Source organism: Echinops telfairi, unplaced genomic scaffold, assembly GCF_000313985.2.
Source record: "Echinops telfairi isolate 266 unplaced genomic scaffold, ASM31398v2 ScPeMD7_70;HRSCAF=299, whole genome shotgun sequence".
In the NCBI taxonomy this organism is placed as follows: domain Eukaryota; kingdom Metazoa; phylum Chordata; class Mammalia; order Afrosoricida; family Tenrecidae; genus Echinops; species Echinops telfairi.
This window is the reverse complement of record NW_022103968.1, coordinates 36,243,113-36,265,680: the sequence shown is the minus strand read 5'-3', so window position 1 is coordinate 36,265,680 and position 22,568 is coordinate 36,243,113. Positions and strand designations below refer to the sequence as shown.

The window sequence follows — 22,568 nt, the reverse complement described above, 5'->3', positions numbered from 1 at the left end:
AAACAGCTTTATAAATAACAAGTAAATAAAGCCCACGGGCCATCTTTTGATTTATCATGTGACCATATTTGTAGCAGTGATGCTTTTGCATATTGTAAGACTGAAACGTGAATTAAGCAGAGCAATTTGAGTATTCTTATGAATGACAGTGAAACATCATACAAATTGCACTGGAATTCACAGACAATTAATTGTGTTTTCCCAAGATCTAAGATTTAAAGAATGGAAGACAGGCTAGAGGCTGTATCTACAGAAGAGGTGAACTGAGCTGAGTGCCCAGGCAATTATCAAAGTAGTCCAATTTAAGAGAGGAGAAAGCCAGTAGAGGCAGAGGTTGGTTCTGTAATGGCCTCTAATGATTTAGGCAGAAGTTCTGGGCAGTGTGAGTTTTTTGGCAGCCCTTGCTAAGAGTCTTAGCTAGTAGATGAAGTAATTAACATGAAATAAATAAATACATTTTAAAAAATCAGATATTCTTGGTTTTTATGATCAGAGCATTGTGCTAAGTATGGAAGACATTAAGGTATGGTCCCAGGCATTCAAGTAAGATGGGACCAAAGAAAAAGACATAGATAATAACAGAGTTACACACCATGATAAGTTATAAGGACAGTGTGTTCCAAGAGAGCATTTTCCAGTGGGCCACACTTAGGTATTTTGTTTCCTGTGTTTATCAGACCCTGAAATTCTTGATGGAAGCAACAAGCTGTTATAAAACAACAACTTGAATGATTGATTACATATGGGAAGAATAGAGTGAATCCTAAGGAAAGCAACAGACTAATTGTTTGCTTGTCAATAAAAAGATGGAACACTAATAGGCACAACAGTAGTCAGAAATTCTCTTAAATTTCTTCTTTCTCATAGCCTCTAAGTCCAAGGAAACCAGGAGACAGATTGGGCTCAATAGTGGATAGAAAACTGTCCATCAGAGTCCTGGTTAGATAGCTGTTTGGAAAGTGTTGATTGATGTTTCTTTATCAGCTTGCAAGGTAATGTTGGAACATCTGAGGGATTCTACAGATTTAGTTGGGTGTATGTTTTTAATACGGACTTGAAAAATAATTCGAAGGAATACTTCTAAAATGTGCAGATTAACATGAAACTGGGATGGATGACCAGTAAGTATTTAAGTTGATAGCCTTAAACTGCTGATAACACACAATATGAATGTCAAGAGAGTGTGTGTGTGAAAGAAGCTAGTCACAGAGTTACATATTGTATTCCATTTGTATGCAATTCAAGAACGAGTAAATCAAATATTCAGTGCTAAAAGTTAGAATCTGGGCTGGAATTGTCTTTTATTTCTTTCTAAGCTCATGAAAATCCCCCTAGATCTTGACTAGGGTGGTGGCACTCCCTTGTCAACACTCATCAAACTGTATCCGTAACTACATTTTACCGTATGTAAATTGGACTTCAGTAAAAGAAAAACTGCGGGTTAAATATAAAGCTTTATTCCAAAGCTTTTATTCCTAACAATAAAAGAGTTAAATGAGTCCTTGTAGGCAGGCCTAGCAACCACCCACTGTTTTTTCTGTGGCGGAAAAAAATCTGAAGTAATTGGCTTAGAGAGTGAACATTGGGAGCATAATCTCTATCTAAGCATACATGATGTCATATTACTCAGTACTAATGATTTAGAATTCTTTTTAAAATTGAGTGTTCTAAAATAATATGCTTTTTCACCCCCAGCACGGTGCCTGTGTAAATGCAATGGACTTGTGGCAGTTCACTCCTCTTCATGAGGCAGCTTCCAAGAACAGGGTGGAAGTGTGTTCCCTCCTCTTAAGTTACGGTGCCGATCCAACACTGCTGAATTGCCATCATAAAAGTGCTGTAGATTTGGCTCCCACGCCACAATTAAAAGAAAGATTAGCATGTAAGTATAAATTGATGACTGCTTAGCTAGGATATAGCACTAAACTAAGAGAAGGAATTTTCCTATTTAGTTTTTAGAAATGTTTAGATTGTACAATGTTTTCCTTAGCGATGGGTATCTGCTTTTATTCAGACTTGCATCTTTTATAATTTGGAAGTTTCTACATATTTCACGATGCTCTTAAGATGCTCTAGGAAGAAATTGTGTGTGTGTGTGTGTGTGTGTGTGTGTGTGTGTTTTAAGTTACATGCTTTTCCCATGTATTTCTTTTGTAAATGGCAATGCCTTTGAAATCATTTGTGTTTTATTCCTATGTTTGTTGGTGACACTCCAGCTGGTCTGCCATGAAAGTAGTTTTACTTGTAGGATTACTGTCTTATAAACATAGTCCCTAGATCTTAGCATCTAATACTTGTCAGTACTTGAGCAAAGGTCTGGTTTCCTATCTTGAACTAAAATAGGTGTCGTAAGTAAAAGCCACCTAATTCAAATATAGTATTATCACACATAAGTAGGAAACTTCTGTTAGAGTTGTGTTCTTCTGTAATTATAAAGGATAGTGAATGGTTTAACAAAAGGGGGGAATCTTGTTACAATATTCTCTTATTTATCAGCAGACTGTTTCTGAAATAGCCCGTTTATCTCGTCCTCAGTTTTCTGAGAGGTATGAGCAAAAGTCATCAGTCATTCTTTGCTTCACCGAGAAATATTCTTTGCTTTGAAAAGTTCTCATCTAGGCTGGAATTATGTAGAAGTACTCCACATGGCGCTAGACTAATCATGAATTAGAGTAGACCTTGAGTCTGCCATAAAGTAAATATGTGATGGGGTTTCATTTCAACAACTCAGCCATAATTCAGTATGACATACCTCAAATACCTTTATTTTTTCCTTAGGATTTTTATTGTTAATGCCTTTTGTTATCGTTATTAATTCAATCTTTAATTGTCTTTGAGGGATTGGAAATACTTTATTTAAACTTATGGCATCAACAAATTATATGATGCAGCATTGTGTGTAAGGTACAAAGCGGCTTCAAAAAATACATGGAAAATTTTTATCTTTTAATTCTATTTTTTCAGAACTTTGTTTTTAATGTGTAACTTTCACCTTTCTTTTTAAACTTTTTATTGTGGACTAGGTGAGGATTTCTGAAACCTTTTTTAGTCATTTTATTGGGGCCTTGTACAGCTCTTATCACAATCCTTGCATACATCCATTGTGTCAAGCACACTGGTACATTTGTTGCCATCATTTTCAAAACATTTGCTTTCTACTTGAGCCCTTGGTATCAGCTCATTTTTCCCTCTCCCTACCTTCCCTTCCTCATGAACCCTTGATACTTTATAAATTCTTTTTTTCATGTCTTAATGCTGACCAATGTCTCTCCTTACCCACTTTTTCTGTTGTCCATCTCTCTGGGAGGGGGTTATATATACATAGATATATAGATATAGATCATTGTGATCAGTTCCCCCTTTCTCCTCCCATCTTCCCCTTCTCCTCCTGGTATGACTACTGTCAGTATTGATCCTGGATTCCCTGTGTTTCCAGCTCTTATCTGTACCCTACTACATGCTCTGGTTTAGCTGGATTTGTAAGGTAGAATTGGGGTCATGATATTGGGGGTGGGGGAGCATTAAAGAACTAGAGGAGAGTTGTATGTTTCATCTGTGCTCTACTGCACCCTGGCCGGTTCGTCTCTTTCTTGTGACCCCTGTAAGGGGATGTCCAGTTGTCTACAGATGAACTTTGGTGTCTACTCCACACTCCCCCTCATTCACATTGATAAGATTTTTTGTTCTTGGTCTTGGATGCCTGATAACCTGATCCCAATGACAACTCATGATCACACAGGCTGGTGTGCTTATTCCATGTGGGCTTTGTTACTTCTCAGCTAGATGGCTGCTTGTTTATCTTCAAGTCTTGGGTAAGACCCCAGATGCTATAACTTTTGGTAGCCAGGCATCCGCAGACTGAAACCTTTTTTTTTTTTTAAATCATTTTATTAGGGGCTCATACAACTCTCATCACAATCCATACATACATCAATTGTGTAAAACACATTTGTACATTCATTGCCTTCATCATTCTGAAAACATTTGCTCGCCACCTAAGCCCCTGGCATCAGCTTCTCATTTTCCCCCTCCCTCCCCGCTCCCCCCTCCCTCATGAACCCTTGATAATTTATAAATTATTATTTTGTCATATCTTGCACTGTCTGACATCTCCCTTCACCCACTTTTCTGTTGTCCGTCCCCCAGGGAGGAGGTCACATGTAGATCCTTGTAATCAGTTCCGCCTTTCCAATTCACCCTCCCTCCACCCTCCCAGTATCAAAGGAAATGCTAAATGCTTTATATTAAGACTTCATCAGTTTGGTAATTATGATGCAGAGGTAAACACTTTTTCTTCATCTAGATGAATTTAAAGGCCACTCACTGCTGCAAGCTGCACGGGAAGCTGATGTCACACGGATTAAAAAACATCTCTCTCTGGAAATGGTGAATTTCAAGCATCCTCAAACGCACGAAACAGCATTGGTAATATTTGAGATTTAAGTCTTAAAAATATTTTTTTAAAAAGCATGCTAAGCTAATCTTAATGCCCTACTTCTCATGAGGATACACTGTAATTTAGCAATAGCACTGTTTTTAAAAGTTGTGCTTTTAAAAAATTTTAATTGAATACATATATAGAGAAAGAGAATATTTCAAGCTCGTTAGAAAAATGGACGATCTTACTTCACTCCCTGCCAGAAGAGACGATTTCTATTAGAGCAGAAGTAGCTCTGGTGGCAGCTCTGCTCCAAAGGACAAGGTGAAGCTTTCTGCTCCCACGAAGATTTATACCCTTGGGAACCCACAGGGCCAGTTCTACTCTGCCCTATAGGGTTGCTGTGAGTCAGAAGTGACTTGATGACCGTGAATTTTTTGTTTCATTATTAGAACATCTTTCAAGGAAAAAAAACTTATTCAGAATTTACTAGCATATAACATATGTAACAATTATTATCATGGTTGGTCTGTATCATTTGATTTTTGTGTTATAAAAAGTATAAAGGCTTATGGTAGGAAATTTGAAACCACTTAAAAGTAGCAGGAGTGGGGTGGGGGGGGATCCTGCCATCAAGATGACAGACGTTAGTGATTTCTTTCCAGTAGTGCTTTTTTTCTATTTTTTTTAACTAAGATCTGAAGTCTGTATATCCCTCTATACAATGTGAATAAAATGACATCAGTAAGAGTGGATTCTCTGGTAAAGATAATTGTGCTGTGGAACCCTAAGAAAGATAAGAATGGGAGTGTCTAAGGAAGAACAGAAGATAGGCGCTAGTAGGGGTATGTGGTGGGACGTAGAAGAGGAAACCATTTAGTGCGCAAACTAGATTGCCACGCCCAGTGCTATAGAGTTGATGCCAACCCCTCGCAGGCCCTATAGAATGGTGTAGAACTGTCCCGTAGGCTCTGCAAGGGTGTAACCTTGACAGACGCAAACTGCTTACAGAACTGCTGGCCTTTAGGTTAGCAGCTGAACGCTAAACATTTCATGACCAAGCTCGTATATAATCAGAGGCCGCCTTAAAACTAGAAATCTAGAAGGATAAAGGTAACTCCTATATTGTGAATTGATGAATGTGTTTTGGGTGAGAAAAAAATGATTCAGAGTAAATTAATGTACTTAGGAACAAATTTAACTCATGGTAGCCGTACTTAATTTAATATTGTGGTCAATTTTCTTCATTATGTTGTGTTGTAAACTACATGAAGTTTATATAGAAATCTATCTATAAAACACATTGTACTTTTTTTGCTACTTGTGGAAATATCCAAGGAAAAATAGCAAAGCTCTTCAGACTAATAAAACATGTAAAAACTACGTGAAGTTTATATAGAAACCTATCTATAAAACACATTGTACTTTTTTTGCTACTTGTGGGACTATCCAAGGAAAAATAGCAAAGCTTCAGGCTAATAAAACATGTAATATAAAATTAAAATAATACCATGAAACTCTATCAAGACTGGGTATAGAGAAACTTGGGAATACATTGGCAGCATGAAAAGTTTTCTGGTCTGAAAATCTATAAAACCACATTGGCATTTTCTTCTAAATATTTTATTCAGCAACTCGTTTTTGTTATTAACCTAAAAACATACTAGTACCCTGTTTTCCCGAAAATAGTGTCTTATATTAATATTTGCTCCCAAAGATGCGCTAGGTCTTATTTTCATGAAGAAGAATACGGTACACATTTATTGTTTATTGCTTTATTAAAAGAGACTTCGCACTTCCTGTCTGCTCTGGCTGCGCTGCGGCCAACAGTGAGCTGCGTGGCGGCGCCCACTGCTAGGGTCCAGAGTTACGGTAGCTTCTGGGGGCCTTATTTTCGGGAGGATGCCTTATATTTCAGCGAGAGGCAAAACTGTAAGCAGTCTTATTTTCAGGGGATGTCTTACTTTCGGGGGAACAGGGTAGTTTGGTAATTCATATGTAGTATTGCTGCAGGGGAGAGTTTTTCCAGGTTTCTGGAGATTGTAAGCCCTGTCCCAGGATGACATAGAGGAACATGGTGACCATTTGAAAAGCATATGATTCACAAATTTTCAAAATAAATGATTGTCATTCTCTCTACAACCTTGATAGACTTCCTGGAATGATCAACCATAACAAACTAAAGAAGCCGTGTTCACTAGTTAGAAATGATTCTATTATGGGAAGTGGTGATAACCACATCAAAGAATAAATCTGAAGTAAATTCATTATGAGGCTGATGTCATAAACTGCACTATTTAAGGGGCAAGGTGGGCAAACCCCACTGCTGTTACAGTTTGGTAAGGATCAGTATGATTCTAATTCCTACCTGGAAATAGACCTAGGCTTCGCCTTCCAACATCTCCAAGATGCCTCTCACTTCTGTGGTACTTCCTATCTCACCCTAACCACCCAGAATAAGGTCAAAACCTCTGTGGCCAGATAACATGCTAGAACAGCGGTTCTCAGCCTGTGGGTCGCGACCCCTTTGCGGGGTCAAACTACCCTTTCACAGGGGTCGCCCGATTCATAACAGTAGCAAAATTAGTTATGAAGTAACAACAAAAATAATTTTATGGTGGGGGACACCACCACATGAGGAATTGTATTAAAGGTTCGCAATATCAAGGAGGTTGAGAACCACTGTGCTAAAAGGACTCTTCCTCTTCCCTATTGACTACTTATGCAGGCACCCAAGACTGAGTCTTGAGTTTGGACCCTGTCTACATTTAAAACTGTTTGGGCAGCTCTCTTTGAACTAGCCAGGGGAGCTAGGTCAGAATTCCATTGTGCCTTGTGGTTCATGAATTCTCTGTGCTAAGTCTCTTGCCATTGAGTCCATCCCAACTGTGGCACCCTGGATGGTGGAGCTCTCCAAGGATTTCCTAGCCCATAAACCCTTGTGGAAGCAGCCTGCCTCTTTCTTCCACTGGGTTTGAATCGACCTGATAGTTAGCAGCCCAACACAACCCACCATGCCTCATGGTAATTATTACCCATACTTAGCCAGTTATAACTAGAAAGGATGCATGAGAACAGATGTGTCAGTCAAGGTCTGGGAGGGTTTCCCCGCATGGTGTTTCCCTTGTCCCCAGGGATCTGGTACCGTCTCCCTTTCATGAATAGTCCCATCAATCCGGGAGATCCCAAAGAGGGAGCTGGAGCTCCAAGGCCCAGGGTCCCTTTGTCATTGGTGCCCCCAGTGAATATATATGACTGTGCAGTGCGCTCCCCTGTTTTGGAAGTATGGTTGCCAAGTGTGGGACCTGACAGTTTTAAAAAGACAAAGAGCACCTTAGTTGCTTGCTTTGGGGTGTGAGGCGTTGCAGTGACACCTGTGGTTAAATGCTCAGCTGCTAATTGAAAGGTGGGCAGTTCTTTTCAGACCCACCCCCACTCCACAGGAGGAAGAGTTCCGTCAGGATTGGCAGCCTTAAAAACCCTGTCGGGTCCCGCCCCTAGGGGCCTATTGGACAACAGTCAGCTGGACAGAAACAGGCTTGGTTTTTTTATTTTCAGGAAGTGTCCCTTGGGGTTTTCTTGACGATTGTCTTTATGGAAGCAGGTCATCAGATCTTCCTCCCGTGAAAAAGTTGTGGGCTCAAACTGCCACCCTTTTCGTTAACAAGAGTGCTCAACCACCAGGATGCCTTCAGAAACCAGATACAAAAGACTAGAATTGTTGACTCTGTTCCAGAGCCAAGAACATCAAATAAGCTTTGTGGTTTACACTAGGTTAAAATCAAGAGACGTTTGGCATAGATTATGTATTTAGATTTAGAGAGCAACTTAGCTTAAAATTATGTAGAACTTTTATTTCATGCTTCTCAGGGGGTTGTGTTAACAACCACCTCTTCCATGGATGACTTTTGTCCTGGGTGCCAGGCATGCAAAGATAAGCACCTTGACCGGGACATACATAATTAGGTTGACAGCCAACAGATTACCTCTCCTCTCCTCTTTGATCATTAGAGATAGAGATGCTTCAGTCTCCTAACTTTAGAGTGTTAGCATTTTAGAAATGTGGTAGATCACAGACTTCTGCTATATAGATAATGTGAGCTCCTGGTTCTAACTGAGAGGTGTGAATACTACTCTATTTGTTAGCACCAGTGCTATTACCAAGCAGAATCTAGAGTGTTAAGTGCTCTGTTAATTCTTCAAGTTAAGAAACCTCAACCTTTGGAAGTATTATCTTCATCTTTAAAGAGAACATGTCAAGCACCATGGTATTTGAGAACATTAACTTAGGATTTGCTCACACTGTGTAATAACAGGTGTCATTTGAGTAGCACAGGTTTTTCAGGCATTCTATCCAATAAAAAATTAGCAAGCCCAGTTAGTAAAACATGAGATAAAATAAATAACATCTTGGTTTTTCTTAATAAGAAACACAAGTGTTAATAAAAAGTGGCGTGTGTAGTCCATCATTAATGCTGCAATTTAAATCATCTAGCATTGTGCTGCTGCATCTCCGTACCCCAAAAGAAAACAAATATGTGAATTGTTGCTACGAAAAGGAGCAAACATCAATGAAAAGACTAAAGAGTGAGTATCTTCTAAGAATTAAATATCGTTGGCACGTTCTTTTCTGGAAGCATACTCACTGGCTGTCCATTTCTCTGAAAGGTTCTTGACTCCTCTACACGTGGCGTCTGAGAAAGCCCACAATGACATCGTCGAAGTGGTGGTGAGACATGAAGCAAAGGTATACTTCGTGTTTGGTACTCGCTGGGCCATCCAGTGAGAGTTGTTTTCCATTTAGCAAATGAAAGTGTTCCTTCCCTTACTTTTAACCTGCACTGTACAATAATTCTACAGGTGCTTTACCTGTATCTAATTCTTTGCCAGAAAGCCTGTTGACTTCAAAACAGTTCACTCCTATATGTCCTTCCTCTGCTATCCTTTTCAGCCACACTACTGGTCAAGGTTCTTTTAGGTTTAGGGACTCTGGGTTGTTTGTTTTGTTTTGTTAGGATATCTCCAGCTAGCGCCATACCTCTTTTCTCACTCAAATCTATATCTTCTTCTATTACATGATTACCATGATAACTGCTGTTGTTTACCCCCACCACAGTGTTAACTGTCTGTTATTTCTGTGACTAGGCCAAAGAACTTGAAACAGAAGATTAAAAATTATTTAAATAATTTTACCAAAGTAAACATGATAGCCCCTGTGTTGGTTGAGAGGTTAATCTTTATTCATAGAATAATTATATGTTTCCCAAAACTAGAATTCATCATTTCCTATCCAGGACCTCTTAAAAGTACTGTCCAGTAAAAGATACATAATGTCCTCTGATTGGAAGAGATAATAATCACCTACCTGATTTAGTAGTTTGGCCGCAGTCCCTTGCTTTCTTCACAAAGTCTTTAGCAGACAGTCAGTGCATGACGGAGAGAATGGGGCAGTTCTGGATGGAGGGTGAAGGAGGGGCCCTAGCATGGCTTCTGCCGCCCTTCCCTAAATGGACTTGGCAGGATCTTTGCTCATCATGCTTTCCTTGGGTGCCACGCACAGAACCACTTAGAATTCTGCCATTCTTTTCATGCTACTTCTCAGTGTCCTAATTTCCCTTTGATTATTATATCCTTTGATTTGAAAGTTCTTATTACTGTGTAATCTTGATTTTTTTTTTTCCTGTTGTAAATTGTTGAATAAAATAAACTTTACTTCTGCTTAGCTGCTTCGTATATCTCATTTGTCTGTTCTATAACTTTATTGCTTTTCTTAACAATGTGTTACATTGAAGAATATCTAGATGCTTATTAAATTTGAGTTGTGAAACCCTCTTAAACAGGGTTAACCAACCCTCCAGGTTTATCCAGGACAAGATTTCCAGAAACGTGGGACTTTTGGTGCTAAAATCTGGAAAGTCCTGGGCAAAGAAGGACAAGTTGGTCACCCTATTCTTAACATAAGATGGCATCCAAAAAGTTTTCAAGGGGATGTATCTCACATTACAGTGAGTTTTGGTGTGTTAATTGCCCAAGCATTTTACATTGATTTCTCAGGTTCTGAAAACATGCTATCAGTATGTAGTCCATTTCAAGGTCACTGAAACTTTACTGTATTCCTTCGGAAATGTTCTCCAGTCCCATGAATATAAATTGACTGGTGTCTCAAAACACACCAGTGACCATAGGATTAATTTCTCAATTATATTTTGAAGAATTGTTCCCCTAGGAGATGGAAGGTTAAGGTAATAGGGAGTGTTAGCAATTAAATATTACATAGAACAGCTGTATACCTATCATGTTAACTATATTGTTTTTTTGTATATTAATTTAGCCCATCAATATATCTTATTTTACACATTTCAGTATAAGTGTACACTTCCCCTAAATTTTTTTGCATGCACAACTAGAGCTCAATATTTGTCTAGTTTTTCTTTCTATATAAAATGTATATTCAGTGAAATCTACAAACCCTAAATGTACATTTGCTGCATTTTGACTAATGCATACACTTGAGTAACAAAAACCCTTATTGAGACTACAGAAGGTTATCTCTAGGCAAAGGTAATACCGTATTGCAGGTATTTCCACCCCTGGAGGCAGCACCCATTCAGATTGTTTTTTAACAGGGATTGTATTTACCTCGTCTAGAACTTCATATACACACTCATGGACGCTCTTATGTAAGGGTTTCCACTCCAATATTTGCCGCTGCATGCATGTATCAATAGTTTGTTCCTTTTTAATTGCTCAGCTCTTCCATTGTGTAACTGTGCTTCTATTTGTATAGATTATATGTCATATAATTTTAAAAGTAGGTTAGGTCAATAGAAGTGTTTTGATACCAATTTAATCTCTGACTTTGTTACTAATGGTCTCTCCCATATTTCTAAGCCTCAGAGATCTATAAAAACTCTTAAAATTTTTTTAGCCAATGTCTAGCTCTAAATGCAGTGAATCTATGAATGCTTTAATGCTACACATAATTGTTACTCAACATCTCACACTGTTAATCCCAATTTAAATCTTCCTTATAATACCAACTTTCATGAGATGTGCTCTAGATTTGATCAAATATACCAACTTTGGCACTGGATTTTAAAGCTTCATAAAGAATTATTGAGATTTTAAAATTACTAGTGAGTATAAAATGCCTAGTGAGATGGTTTTAAGTTTTGCGCTGTAAGCTAATTTTATCCTCCTCTGCTTGTTAAGGTTAATGCTTTGGACAGTCTTGGTCAGACTTCTCTGCACAGAGCTGCGCATTGTGGTCATCTGCAGACCTGCCGCCTGCTTCTGAGCTATGGCTGTGATCCAAACATCATATCCCTTCAAGGCTTTACTGCCTTGCAGATGGGAAATGAAAATGTGCAACAGCTTCTTCAAGGTAGCAAATGCCTCCATGAGACTCAATTGTTAAAATGTATTGTTAAAATTCACCATTTAAGCTTTTCACAATTGTTAAATATTAGGAGTTGGTAATCAAAAGATAATTTTTGATATTTTGGGGGAAGACTCTTAACTCATGAACTTCAGTGTTCACATGTTGTCAATTTTTATTTTATTCCAGTAGCATATTTGTGCAATTTCTCATTAGTAATAAAGTAAAACAAAACAAAAAGACTCACTGCCATCAACCCTGTAGGACAGGAGAGAACCTGTGAGGTCTAGAGACTCTTTTAAGATCATTTTACTGGGGGCTCTTACAGTTCTTAAAACAATCCATGCATTCATTTGTGGCACGCACATTTGTACATATGTTGCCATCCTTTTCAAAACATTTTTTTTCTACTTGAGCCCTTGGTATCAGCTCCTCATTTTTATTTCCTCTCTCCATCTCCCTCATGAACCCTTAATAAGTTATTAAGTTATCATTTTCATATCTTAATATTGTCCACTGCTGAGACTAACTCTTTATGGGAGTAGAAAGCCTTTTTTTTTTCTCCCGAGGAATGAATGTGATGGTTCCAAACTGCTGACCTTGCAACTGTCAGCCAACACATAGCCACTGTGCCACCAGGGCTCCTCGTTAGTAAATGACTGGCTGTACATTTTTACCCGAAAAATGCACATGCTTCTTTAGGAAGGATTAGAAGAGGGGCAAAGAAGAGTCAGTGCTTAGGGCATTATTTCTCACTGGGATTGTTGGCTCTTCTAAGAGTTAGGCTGTTTCCTCACTAAATAATTAGCAAATGATAAGGGAACTTCACTTTCTGATGAGTTCCTCTCGTGAGACTTTTGGACCTGCCTTCTCAACAGGAGTTAACCACTATTTCTCTCTTTTTAGAAGGTATCCCATTAGGTAATTCCGAGGCAGACAGACAGTTGCTGGAAGCTGCAAAGGCTGGAGATGTAGAAACTGTCAAAGTAAGATATGATCTTATGTTTTCGTTTACTCGGGGCTGTTTGGTTAGCCTGTACTGTTACTGTGGTCAGCCTAGGTATTTATATGTGCCTGTTTTAAAGGTTAGTAAAGCTCTTCTGCTCTGTGGAAGTAAGAGGCATCGAATAATGAGAGAAGAGGGGTATTTCAGGTTTATGTGCACTTCAGTCTACATTCACAAGTTTAAATAAACGATATCTAACACTATGAATTTTGCTTAAAGAACCTATTTATTCTTTGAAAAGCATAAGATGTGTCAAATTGGCCATGATTTACATGTGACCTATAAAACAGGAAGAAAAACGAAACGGAAAGTCGCTTCCGTTTCCCCGTTTCTTCCGGTGCATTTCTGTGCCCTTCCTCCTGTTGGTGAGCCCGTGCTCACATGCACTAAAAACACAGCACACGCAGTCTCACCATCCTCACTTCACCCAGAGTAAAACGTTGATTTTCTTTCTTTCTCTGGCTTCCACATGAGCACTACCTGCCCCTCTCCTATACAGACTTAAACAGAGTAAACCTGAAGTTCTGTTTTTGCCTTTTACCATAGTAGCATATATAATGCCTTAATGCCCATACCAGGTATTTCTGTTAAACTGTATGTCCAGGTAAAATAACTCAAATTAGTTTTGCATGTTTCATAAGTAATTCTTCATAATTCAATAATATTTAAATTTTCCAAAGCTAGTAAAGAGGGAGGTGGGGGAACATTTGTTGGGTTTTCTGTTCCTTACAGACTTTTTGAAAACATTGCACTATTTTATTACTGACAGATAATACATTTCAGAAAAAAGATAAATTTGTTTCCATTCATGGCAAGTGTAGCTTCTGAAGTAGTTTCACATATTTCTGTATGGTATTCCTAATTTTCAGTAGACTAGCCCAACAAAGTTAATAACTTTAGATATCCTAAGAAGTGTGCATGCTGTTCTCATCTGAACTTGAGCTCTGAGGCAATCCACTCATTGTTCTTTTAAATATCTGGTTCTCAACTTTCCTAATGCCGCAATCCTTTAATACAGTTCCTCATGTTATGGTGACCCCCCATATATTTTTTGCTACTTCATACCTATTTTGCTACTGTTATGAATCGGACAACCCCTGTGATAGGGTCGTTTGACACCCCCCCAGAGGGGTCACAACCCACAGGTTGAGAACCACTGTTTTAAATGAAGGGAATTCTGGAAGTGGGTTTAAAAATCTATGATATATTTTACTATAGTTTCTTCTCGTATAAACAGTATGCTCACTTCTAAATAACTTCAGGTTTTATTTTTTTCAAGAAAATGTTATAATGCTGTTATTGCTTGACATATTTACATTTTTATTCCCTTAACTAGGAGGTTAATAGGATATTGAAAGGAGGACTTTCTTTTCATTAATGACAGAAAAATATCAAATCATTTGCGTTAAAAGATAGCAAGTGAATTTCTTTTGTTTGGGTTTGAGTTTGGGTGGGGAAATTATAAAATCCAAGCAACTAGTTAAAGGACGTCTAGTAGACTTGGAGAGGGGGTGCCAAGATTTATGATACATTTAAATGTTTGTCTACTTGAATATTAGAGAATAAGCAGGATCTTAAAGACAACTTTATTTTCGTAAAGATAGAAGTCTCAAGGAAGAGTTCTGATTCAGATATGATAAAGCTGAGGGCATTAGACTTCGAAACAAATATAATGCTACTGGGTCAAAGACGACCTTCATCTCTCCCAGCAATAACTACTAGGTTGTCTTCCCTTTCCTCTGCTTTTAAAATCACTTGATGAAAAATTATCTCCATCCGTCTTTCTATTCTTCACCAGTCTCTACTCAAGTGGCTCCGTGTGCCTCACTGGGACACAAACATTTGCGTTATTATCCCCCCAAAACACATAAGGGTGTACTCAGTTTGCTTACCAGTGATCTAGATACTTTATTGGATGCCTAATACTAGAAAACCTGTGCCAGATTGGAAATGAAGTGTGGGAGGAGTGTGGGGTATGTTGTGCCGAGACAAGGAAGATCATTGTCCGCATTAACCAAGGCTGATTCTTACAAGGCGGACATCGGACATACACCCCCTTCTTACCAGTCTTTTTCATCAGTTCTGACACCAGCTGTCCTTTCCATGGCACTCTTTCCTCTGATGAGTCCGATAGTTCATTGCAGTGGCCACGCAAAACTCATGGGCCGTGCAGCTTCAGGGTTTATTAGGGAAATAACAGGTTACATTTCAGGGTCAAAGCACTCAGGATACGGTTCTTCAATTAGGTCAGCCTCTTCAGCCATTACTGCAGGCAGGTCTTTCTGGCCCTCTGCCACCTAATGCCTGGAGGCACCCACTCCGCCTGATAGCACTCGCTGTGAGTTCGCGTACCCACTATGCCATCCTGCCTGCAGTGTAGTATGATTTTCCAAATACAGTCCCTCAACCAGCAGCATTGGCATAAATGGGAACTAGGGCATTGAAGGATTCCCAGTTTAGTCATGATTGAGGAAGCAAAACTGGACAGACTTGAATTTTAGAACATGGCTGAACTGAAATAATAATTGGAATGGGAAAAATTACAGGTTGAATCCCTGCTAGACACTGCATCTCTCCTTAGAAAACAAGGACAGCTTGGTTCTTGCATAGCAACCAAATCCCTTCCCCATGGGATTTGAGCAGCGTCCAAAACCACCACCCTGCCCAAGTCGCACTAGTACATTGAATGTGAGTCTCTTGCCTTAGCCTGACCGGTGCTCTAGTCTCCCGCATCAGGCTCCCAAGAGGCTTCACTCAGCTGCTTCTGAGTCTCCCATTCCTGGCCCCGCCTGTCATGTTTGTTCTTCTGCCTGTCATTCTGAGTATTTTTCTGCATTACCCACATTTTGAATATGCAGATCTTTTCTGGTGTCTCCTTGTCAGCCATGACAAAAGGCCTGCTGTGAAATTAACCCTCAGAGACACGGAATGAGAAACTGGGAGTCATGTTAGTTGGCGTAAATTTTTCTTAATGGCTTTAGAAAACATTGAAGATACAAGCATCAATGTGAGAAACCCGAGTGAGTCTCAAATGTGACTAGATGGAAAGAAATACTTTGACTTGTTAATGTATATGCAAATATATAATTTGGATAAAATTAAAACAAAATATACAAAAACAAGTAAAGCAGGAAAAAAAGGACTAGATGAAATAAGAATAAACAAGTTTCTGAGAACGCTGATTTGATGAGATAAAAGAGGTATTTGAAATACATTAAGAAATGTACATTTTATGCCATTTACAAGAATACGTTTTATTCTTTATGTATACTTTGTTCCACCCTACAGAAATTGTGTACTGTTCAAAGTGTTAATTGCAGAGACATTGAAGGGCGTCAGTCCACACCACTTCATTTTGCAGCTGGGTATAATAGAGTGTCTGTGGTGGAATTTCTCTTGCAACATGGAGCTGATGTGCATGCTAAAGATAAAGGGTATGTACCTTTTTCTCTGCTAATTCTTTTTAGAGAATAGGAATGTACTTCTTAGTTTCAAGTTATAGGCCCTGGTGGTGAAGTGGTTAGCTTCGTTGACTGCTGCAGTCCACAGAAGAAAGACAGCAGTCTGCTTTCATAGACTTGGAAAGCCAGTCCGTAGGACAGTCCTACTCCTTCCACAAGGCTCGTTGACTCAGAATCTACTCTAGCCACAGATTTGGTTGAGTTTGGTCATGTTGCTTAAGATTTTCTGATGATTAGCATTTATGTAAATATATTTACGTAATGCCTTACTTTATAAAATAAGACATCTTTCATTAGTTCGTGGAAAAGTTGAATTAAATGATCATGAAATCTTTTCATAAACTTCTTAAAGCCTTCTCGTAGTCAAGAAGGAGATTACAATATTAGTGTCATAGTGGTTTTTAATGATATAAAATGTTCAGTGTTCATTGAGGATATTTGAATTCTTTCAATTTATCTTGAAATTATTTTTCATCAAAAATAAGCAGTTTTTAATCTAAATTACAGGTATATGGATGTTTGTTATATACTTAGTATTTTTAAACATTTAAATTTGGTTCCTTTCCCTGAATGAAGTCACTTTTTGCATTCAGTAGATTGAGAATCGGTAGAGTTCCTTCCAGAGCTAGAGAGAAGTCTTTCATCGGCCCCTGGCATCTCCTCAGACATAGCCGTCTGTTGCACTGCTCGCCCTCCTTTTCATTTCAGAGGCCTTGTGCCCTTGCACAACGCATGTTCCTATGGGCATTATGAAGTGGCAGAGCTTCTTGTTAAGCACGGTGCTGTAGTTAATGTAGCTGACTTGTGGAAATTCACACCTTTACATGAAGCCGCTGCAAAGGGAAAATATGAAATCTGCAAACTTCTGCTCCAGGTATATTTCAGTACTTGCTGTGTCCAGTGTATGACAGAGAATATGTTTATGATGCTGATGATACACTCTAGTTTAAACTTAGTAAAGGAATGGAAAGCAGTTACCTAACACTCTCCTAACATAGATTTCAGAATAAATGCTGACATTATATTTCAGTTTACATACATGTATACCACACAGATTTGTTGTCAGCTAAGATCATGTGATGGTTCTTTAATCATCTTAATTATTCCTATGTAGTACTTTAACCTCAAAATATTTGTTTTAATACTGATACCAAAATAAACATTTTGCCGTAAAAAAGGAGGGAGGGAATAGGGTTTTTCATTTATTCCAGTGATATGAAAAGTAGAAATCACTTGTTTTTGATAGATACTACTTTATTTTTCTTGATAACTGCTTTATTTTGAAGATAGTTTAAAATGTGTGCTACATTATTACATAATGTATTACAATAATACTTCACTGCTATTACAGTGCTGTGTGTATACGTATTAATAACAAACTCGAGTATCCTTTAAGATGGTCTCAGTGGTTTTCTTTGTATAGTTACATCTCCTTAGACTGAGAAAAAACTTAAGCCAATTCTCCCATTCCGTTTCATACCTAGCATGGTGCAGACCCTACCAAGAAAAACAGAGATGGAAATACCCCTTTGGATCTTGTTAAGGATGGAGATACAGATATCCAAGATCTGCTTCGGGGGGACGCAGCTTTACTAGATGCTGCCAAGAAAGGCTGTTTAGCCAGAGTAAAGAAGCTGTCTTCACCTGATAATGTAAATTGCCGCGATACACAAGGCAGACATTCAACCCCGTTACATTTAGCAGGTAAGTGAACTAGGTTTAATCTTAATCTTAGTCTGTGAGTAAGACTGGAAGTACAAGTGAAAAATCCCAGATGAACACCTTCCACTGTGTTTGTGTGTTCCTAGTAAGTGAGCCAGTTCCCTCGGTACTGGCATGTTACATTCGGTAAGAATAACCAAACCGCCTCAGTCAACCATCACGTGCTTTAGAGCTCTTTATTCCAGGTCATCTTGTTTGAAATTCCGTTGTTGAGTAAATTTTGCATATAAAAAACAGCCTTCCTGGCTAAAGATTTCCACTGTGATAGTAGCTGTTAAGCACAAGGGGAGTGGGTAAGGGGGGGCGGCAAATCATAAAGACTTTTAGAAGTTGTATAAACCTCTCCCCAAAATAATTTTTTCAGAATTTTCACTCCTAAAATTGACACAGTGCACCTGTGCTTTCGTGTTGGTGTGAAACGTAGAATTTGGAGTACGGTTTTTTAGCTGCATTGACGAGGCTTTGTGATGAGCCGATAAAATGCTGAGCTGTAGCTGATACCTTCGTGGGTACATTTGACTCATGAGTTTATCTAAATGCACAGTTCCTTCAAAAAGGGAAAATTGATGCAAGTGGTTTTGCCACTGTCTAATATGAAAGATGGTGACTTGTTTTCTCAGTTTGTTTTATTCTCCTAATATGAGTAACTGCGAAGTTTGCTAGTATTTGAAGGATTTGAGGGTTTGTGTGAGTTCTTTTTCTTAAACCTCACCTTTAGAATCTTAACCCATGTTGGAAACCCACTGTCCAAGAAGAATTACTCCCTCTGAGTGAGCATCTTGCATCGAAGAACCGCATATGTCAACATGGTACCAAGTAGCTTCTCCTTTCACTGGCAGGCAGGAGTCTGCCCACAAAGATGAGGGCTGCTTGGACTCTGGGTTTGCACTTGGGGTGTGCATTTCTGCATTCACTTTCCATGTCTCCCCTGCCCTCGTCTGGGATGTTTAAGACTAGTGTTTAAATCAATGTTGTCTTTGTTAGGGGACAACCTTGCGTGTAACATATTTCTACCCAGTTTTGCGTTATCGTACCAGAAACCTGGAGGGGCTTTTGGATTCAGTATAATAACCAACCGAGTTTATGAAATTTTTATTTTTCTTTACTTGGTTTCACTAAACTTTCTGGGTGGAGATGCTATAGGAAAAGGATTAAAACTTAATACAAATAGAAAATATTTAAAACCATTTTAAAATTTCAAGTTGTGTCTTTTTTGTCGTGACAAAATTGAGTTCCAGATTTGCTCTTTTATGAGTTTGTATCAGATAAGATGTACTTTGCCATAAAAGTATGTCCTTACTGAAATAGCTGGCAGTTCGAAAGGTAGTTGACAAGTAGGAGATCGTTAACACATTTTTTAAAATAACAGATTTTATCTCCTGGCTTTAGCAACACATAAATGTTACTGCCAAACTTGTGGACATGCATACCCCTAGGTTCTCTCTAATAAGAAAAGATATCCTTGTGGCCTTCTTGGGAAGGGCTGTGAGGCCCACGCTGGTCTCGTGTTCGTTCTGCTAGCTACTTGTACGAGGGTATCAACAAGTTTTGCTGCAGAATCATAGAACCCTTAATTAAATGAAAATATCTAAATGTGAAGCTATTGTTTCGCACCAGCATCCCTTCCATCTGGGTCCATACCCTGAAGGTGATGTCTCCATCTCTAGTCTTTCCTCAGAGCATGGTGCGTTCTTGGATTCACACCACATCAGAATGGCAATTGGGGCACCCTTGAGGAAATTAGTCCTCTCCCTTATTAAGTGTTCTTTGAATTGGAAGAAGAAAAAGAAGTAGAAAAGAAGGGGCAAGATCAGGGCCATGGAATGGATATCCCACTCAAATTCTTTGCTACTCTTGAATAATGAGCTGGTGCATTGTGATGATGGAAAAAATTCTTCGATGCAACTTTCTGGCCTTTTTCTCACCAATATCAATTTCAGTTTTTTAAAAACTCCTTCATAATATGCTCCTATGATTGTTCTGTGGCCTTTGAGAAAATCTATTAAGATTACCACTTGGGAATCTCAAAATGCAGTTGCCATAACCTCTGCCTCGAATTTAAGCGACCCAGTAGATTCTCTTAGAAGCCACTGTTTGGGGGGAGGAAGGGATAAGAAATGGGGAGCTGATAACAGGAGCTCAAGTGGGAAGAGAATGCTTTTTGAAAATGATGATGGCAGCATATGTGCAAATGTGCTTGACACACTGGATGAATGTATGGATTGTGGTAAGAGATGTAAGGGCCCCCAATAAAAGGGGTTTTTTTTGTTGTTGTTTTTAAAGAAGATGAAGAAACTGCTGTTTTGATTGGACCTTTTTTTTGGGGGGGGGAGCACCCTGAGGCTCAGATGTATACTGAGAGAAGTTGTCTACAGCCATCTACTGAACACAAAGTCATGTTTGTGTTGTTGTGTTGGAATCAAGCTGGGCGTGTATGAGCTGAAATCCTAGTAGCAATGCTTTTACTTAAACTTATCCTTGGATTTCTAACTTTTATGTTTGGCTGCCTTTTATTTTTATAGACCTTTTAAACTGTGGACCTTAGCATTAAAACAGCACAGGTTTCAAAGTGATGGGTACCACTGTATGCTTTTCAGCTTGAAGCCAGTGGGATTTCTTTCCATAAGATAAAATCTTCATCTGATACCAAGGGTTGAAGTAGAAAGAAAATGTTTTGAGAGGGATGATAGCAACAAATGTACAAATGTGCCTGACACAATGGATGGATGAAATGATTGTGATAAGAGTTGTACGAGCCCCCAATAAAATTAGTTTTTAAAAAAGCTCCATAAAATTTCACATATTTACTTTTTCAATAATGTCTATGCTTTGAAAATTTCTATGTATAGATGTTGCTATGTCCACATCTGACTCATATGTTAATATGTTGATATTGAGTAAAACACTTTTATTTCCTTTCTTTAAATTAGCTGGTTACAACAATTTAGAAGTTGCAGAGTATTTACTACAACATGGAGCTGATGTGAATGCCCAAGACAAAGGGGGACTAATTCCTTTACATAATGCAGCATCCTATGGGGTAAGCTCCTTCTGTTACCTGTAAAAACCTATCATATTATTGCAGTTCAAAGGCAACATAGTGTGGTTTTTCTCAATCGTGTGTAAATATGAAAGCTACAGAGATTAACTAACTTCCAAGGCCCAATTCTGAGTATACTGTAAACATAAGCCTTGTGGTCTGGAACTGTTGTTGTCATTTGTTTTATTACTTTCCTGAGCACTTGCCTCTTAATCTTTATTTTCAGTGAGGTGTTGGTGATTTTATTTGTTGGTCCCCAAAACACCTCCTGCCATTCATAGGACTCCAGGGCTACTCAGTTGCATTCTTCCTGACCTAAGACGGTCCGAATGGTTAAATGCACTCAGTGTGGGCCGTCTTTAGTAGCATCATCAACTAAATGATGCCATTCATAAACTGCTAGCTTATAATAGGACCCTTGGTGTTGGCAATGGTTAAGCACTTGGCTGCTAACCGAAAGATTAGTGGTCCAAACCTCCCGCTGCTTTGCCGGAGAAAAGACCTAGCCGTCTACTCAAAGACTAAAGACCAAGAAACCCTGTGCGGCACTGGGCCCTGCCCTTGGGGCTGCAGTAGGTGAGACTGCCACCAGCACAGCGGAGCACAGCCATCTGCTTTATAGAGTGGCCCCGAGTCACTGAAATGTCTTCTGTGATTTTTAGTCTATTTCCCCAAAATTGCGATGTTGGGAAAAAACGTGTCTCTTTTCTTTTCAAGGGTAAGTTTTGAAAATGTAGAAGTAGCTATACAGCTAGTTTCTTCTTAAGAACTAAAGTGTGGTAAAGTAATAATTCAGACTATAACAGTATTTTCTTTTACAGCATGTAGATGTAGCAGCTTTACTAATAAAGTATAATGCATGTGTCAATGCCACGGACAAATGGGCTTTCACACCTTTGCATGAAGCAGCCCAAAAGGGACGGACACAGCTTTGTGCTTTATTGTTGGCCCACGGAGCTGATCCTACTCTTAAAAATCAGGAAGGACAAACACCTTTAGATTTAGTTTCAGTAAGTGATGGGCTCTCTAAAAATCTCAATGCTTTCCTGACTTTCAAATTCACTTGGTGTGTATATAAAATATCTTCATAGTGATTGTGGCATGAATTGTTAGTCTAATTTTTAAATTTGGGACTTCATTGGTATTAGAATATAAGTAACAGCACTATTGGTTAGTTATTATATGCTGAGTACTTTTTAGAAATAGGAAAAAGTACGAGGTATAATTGGTTGCATTAACTGGATAAACAGAACAGGCATAAGCCTTCAGTAATTGCAAGTTAATACAGGCCACAAATCTCTGTCAACTTTCCCAACTTGGAATAATGCCCACAAGATACAGCCACAAAACTCTACTAGTAGGGTTTTCTTTCCCACCCACCCTCTTCATCCTCAAAGTCCTCATTGTTTAATCCAGCAGATCTGCCCTGGAACAAACCTGTCACTTCTGTTTCTCTTCTCCCCTTCCCACTGGAGCTCATGTAGGAGATGCTACTGTAGCCTCCACCTCACTGTGGACACTGGAACAAAAGTCCTCTCTTGCCTCCATTACTAAGAACATTGACCGGAGCCAGGCCAGGGTGG

General features: G+C 38.9%; 1 protein-coding gene across 1 annotated transcript in view; it reads left to right on the top strand.

The window, feature by feature from the left end:
• The window catches only part of TNKS2 (tankyrase 2), a 49,320-nt gene that overhangs the window by 8,535 nt on the left and 18,217 nt on the right, over positions 1–22,568 (top strand). The window contains exons 7-17 of the mRNA XM_045291442.1: positions 1,696–1,882; positions 4,304–4,425; positions 8,874–8,965; positions 9,047–9,125; positions 11,591–11,762; positions 12,663–12,742; positions 16,051–16,196; positions 16,932–17,097; positions 17,708–17,927; positions 20,876–20,985; positions 21,807–21,995. Coding sequence (XP_045147377.1) covers positions 1,696–1,882; positions 4,304–4,425; positions 8,874–8,965; positions 9,047–9,125; positions 11,591–11,762; positions 12,663–12,742; positions 16,051–16,196; positions 16,932–17,097; positions 17,708–17,927; positions 20,876–20,985; positions 21,807–21,995 — 1,563 coding nt within the window. The remainder of the gene's footprint in view (positions 1–1,695; positions 1,883–4,303; positions 4,426–8,873; positions 8,966–9,046; positions 9,126–11,590; positions 11,763–12,662; positions 12,743–16,050; positions 16,197–16,931; positions 17,098–17,707; positions 17,928–20,875; positions 20,986–21,806; positions 21,996–22,568) is intronic.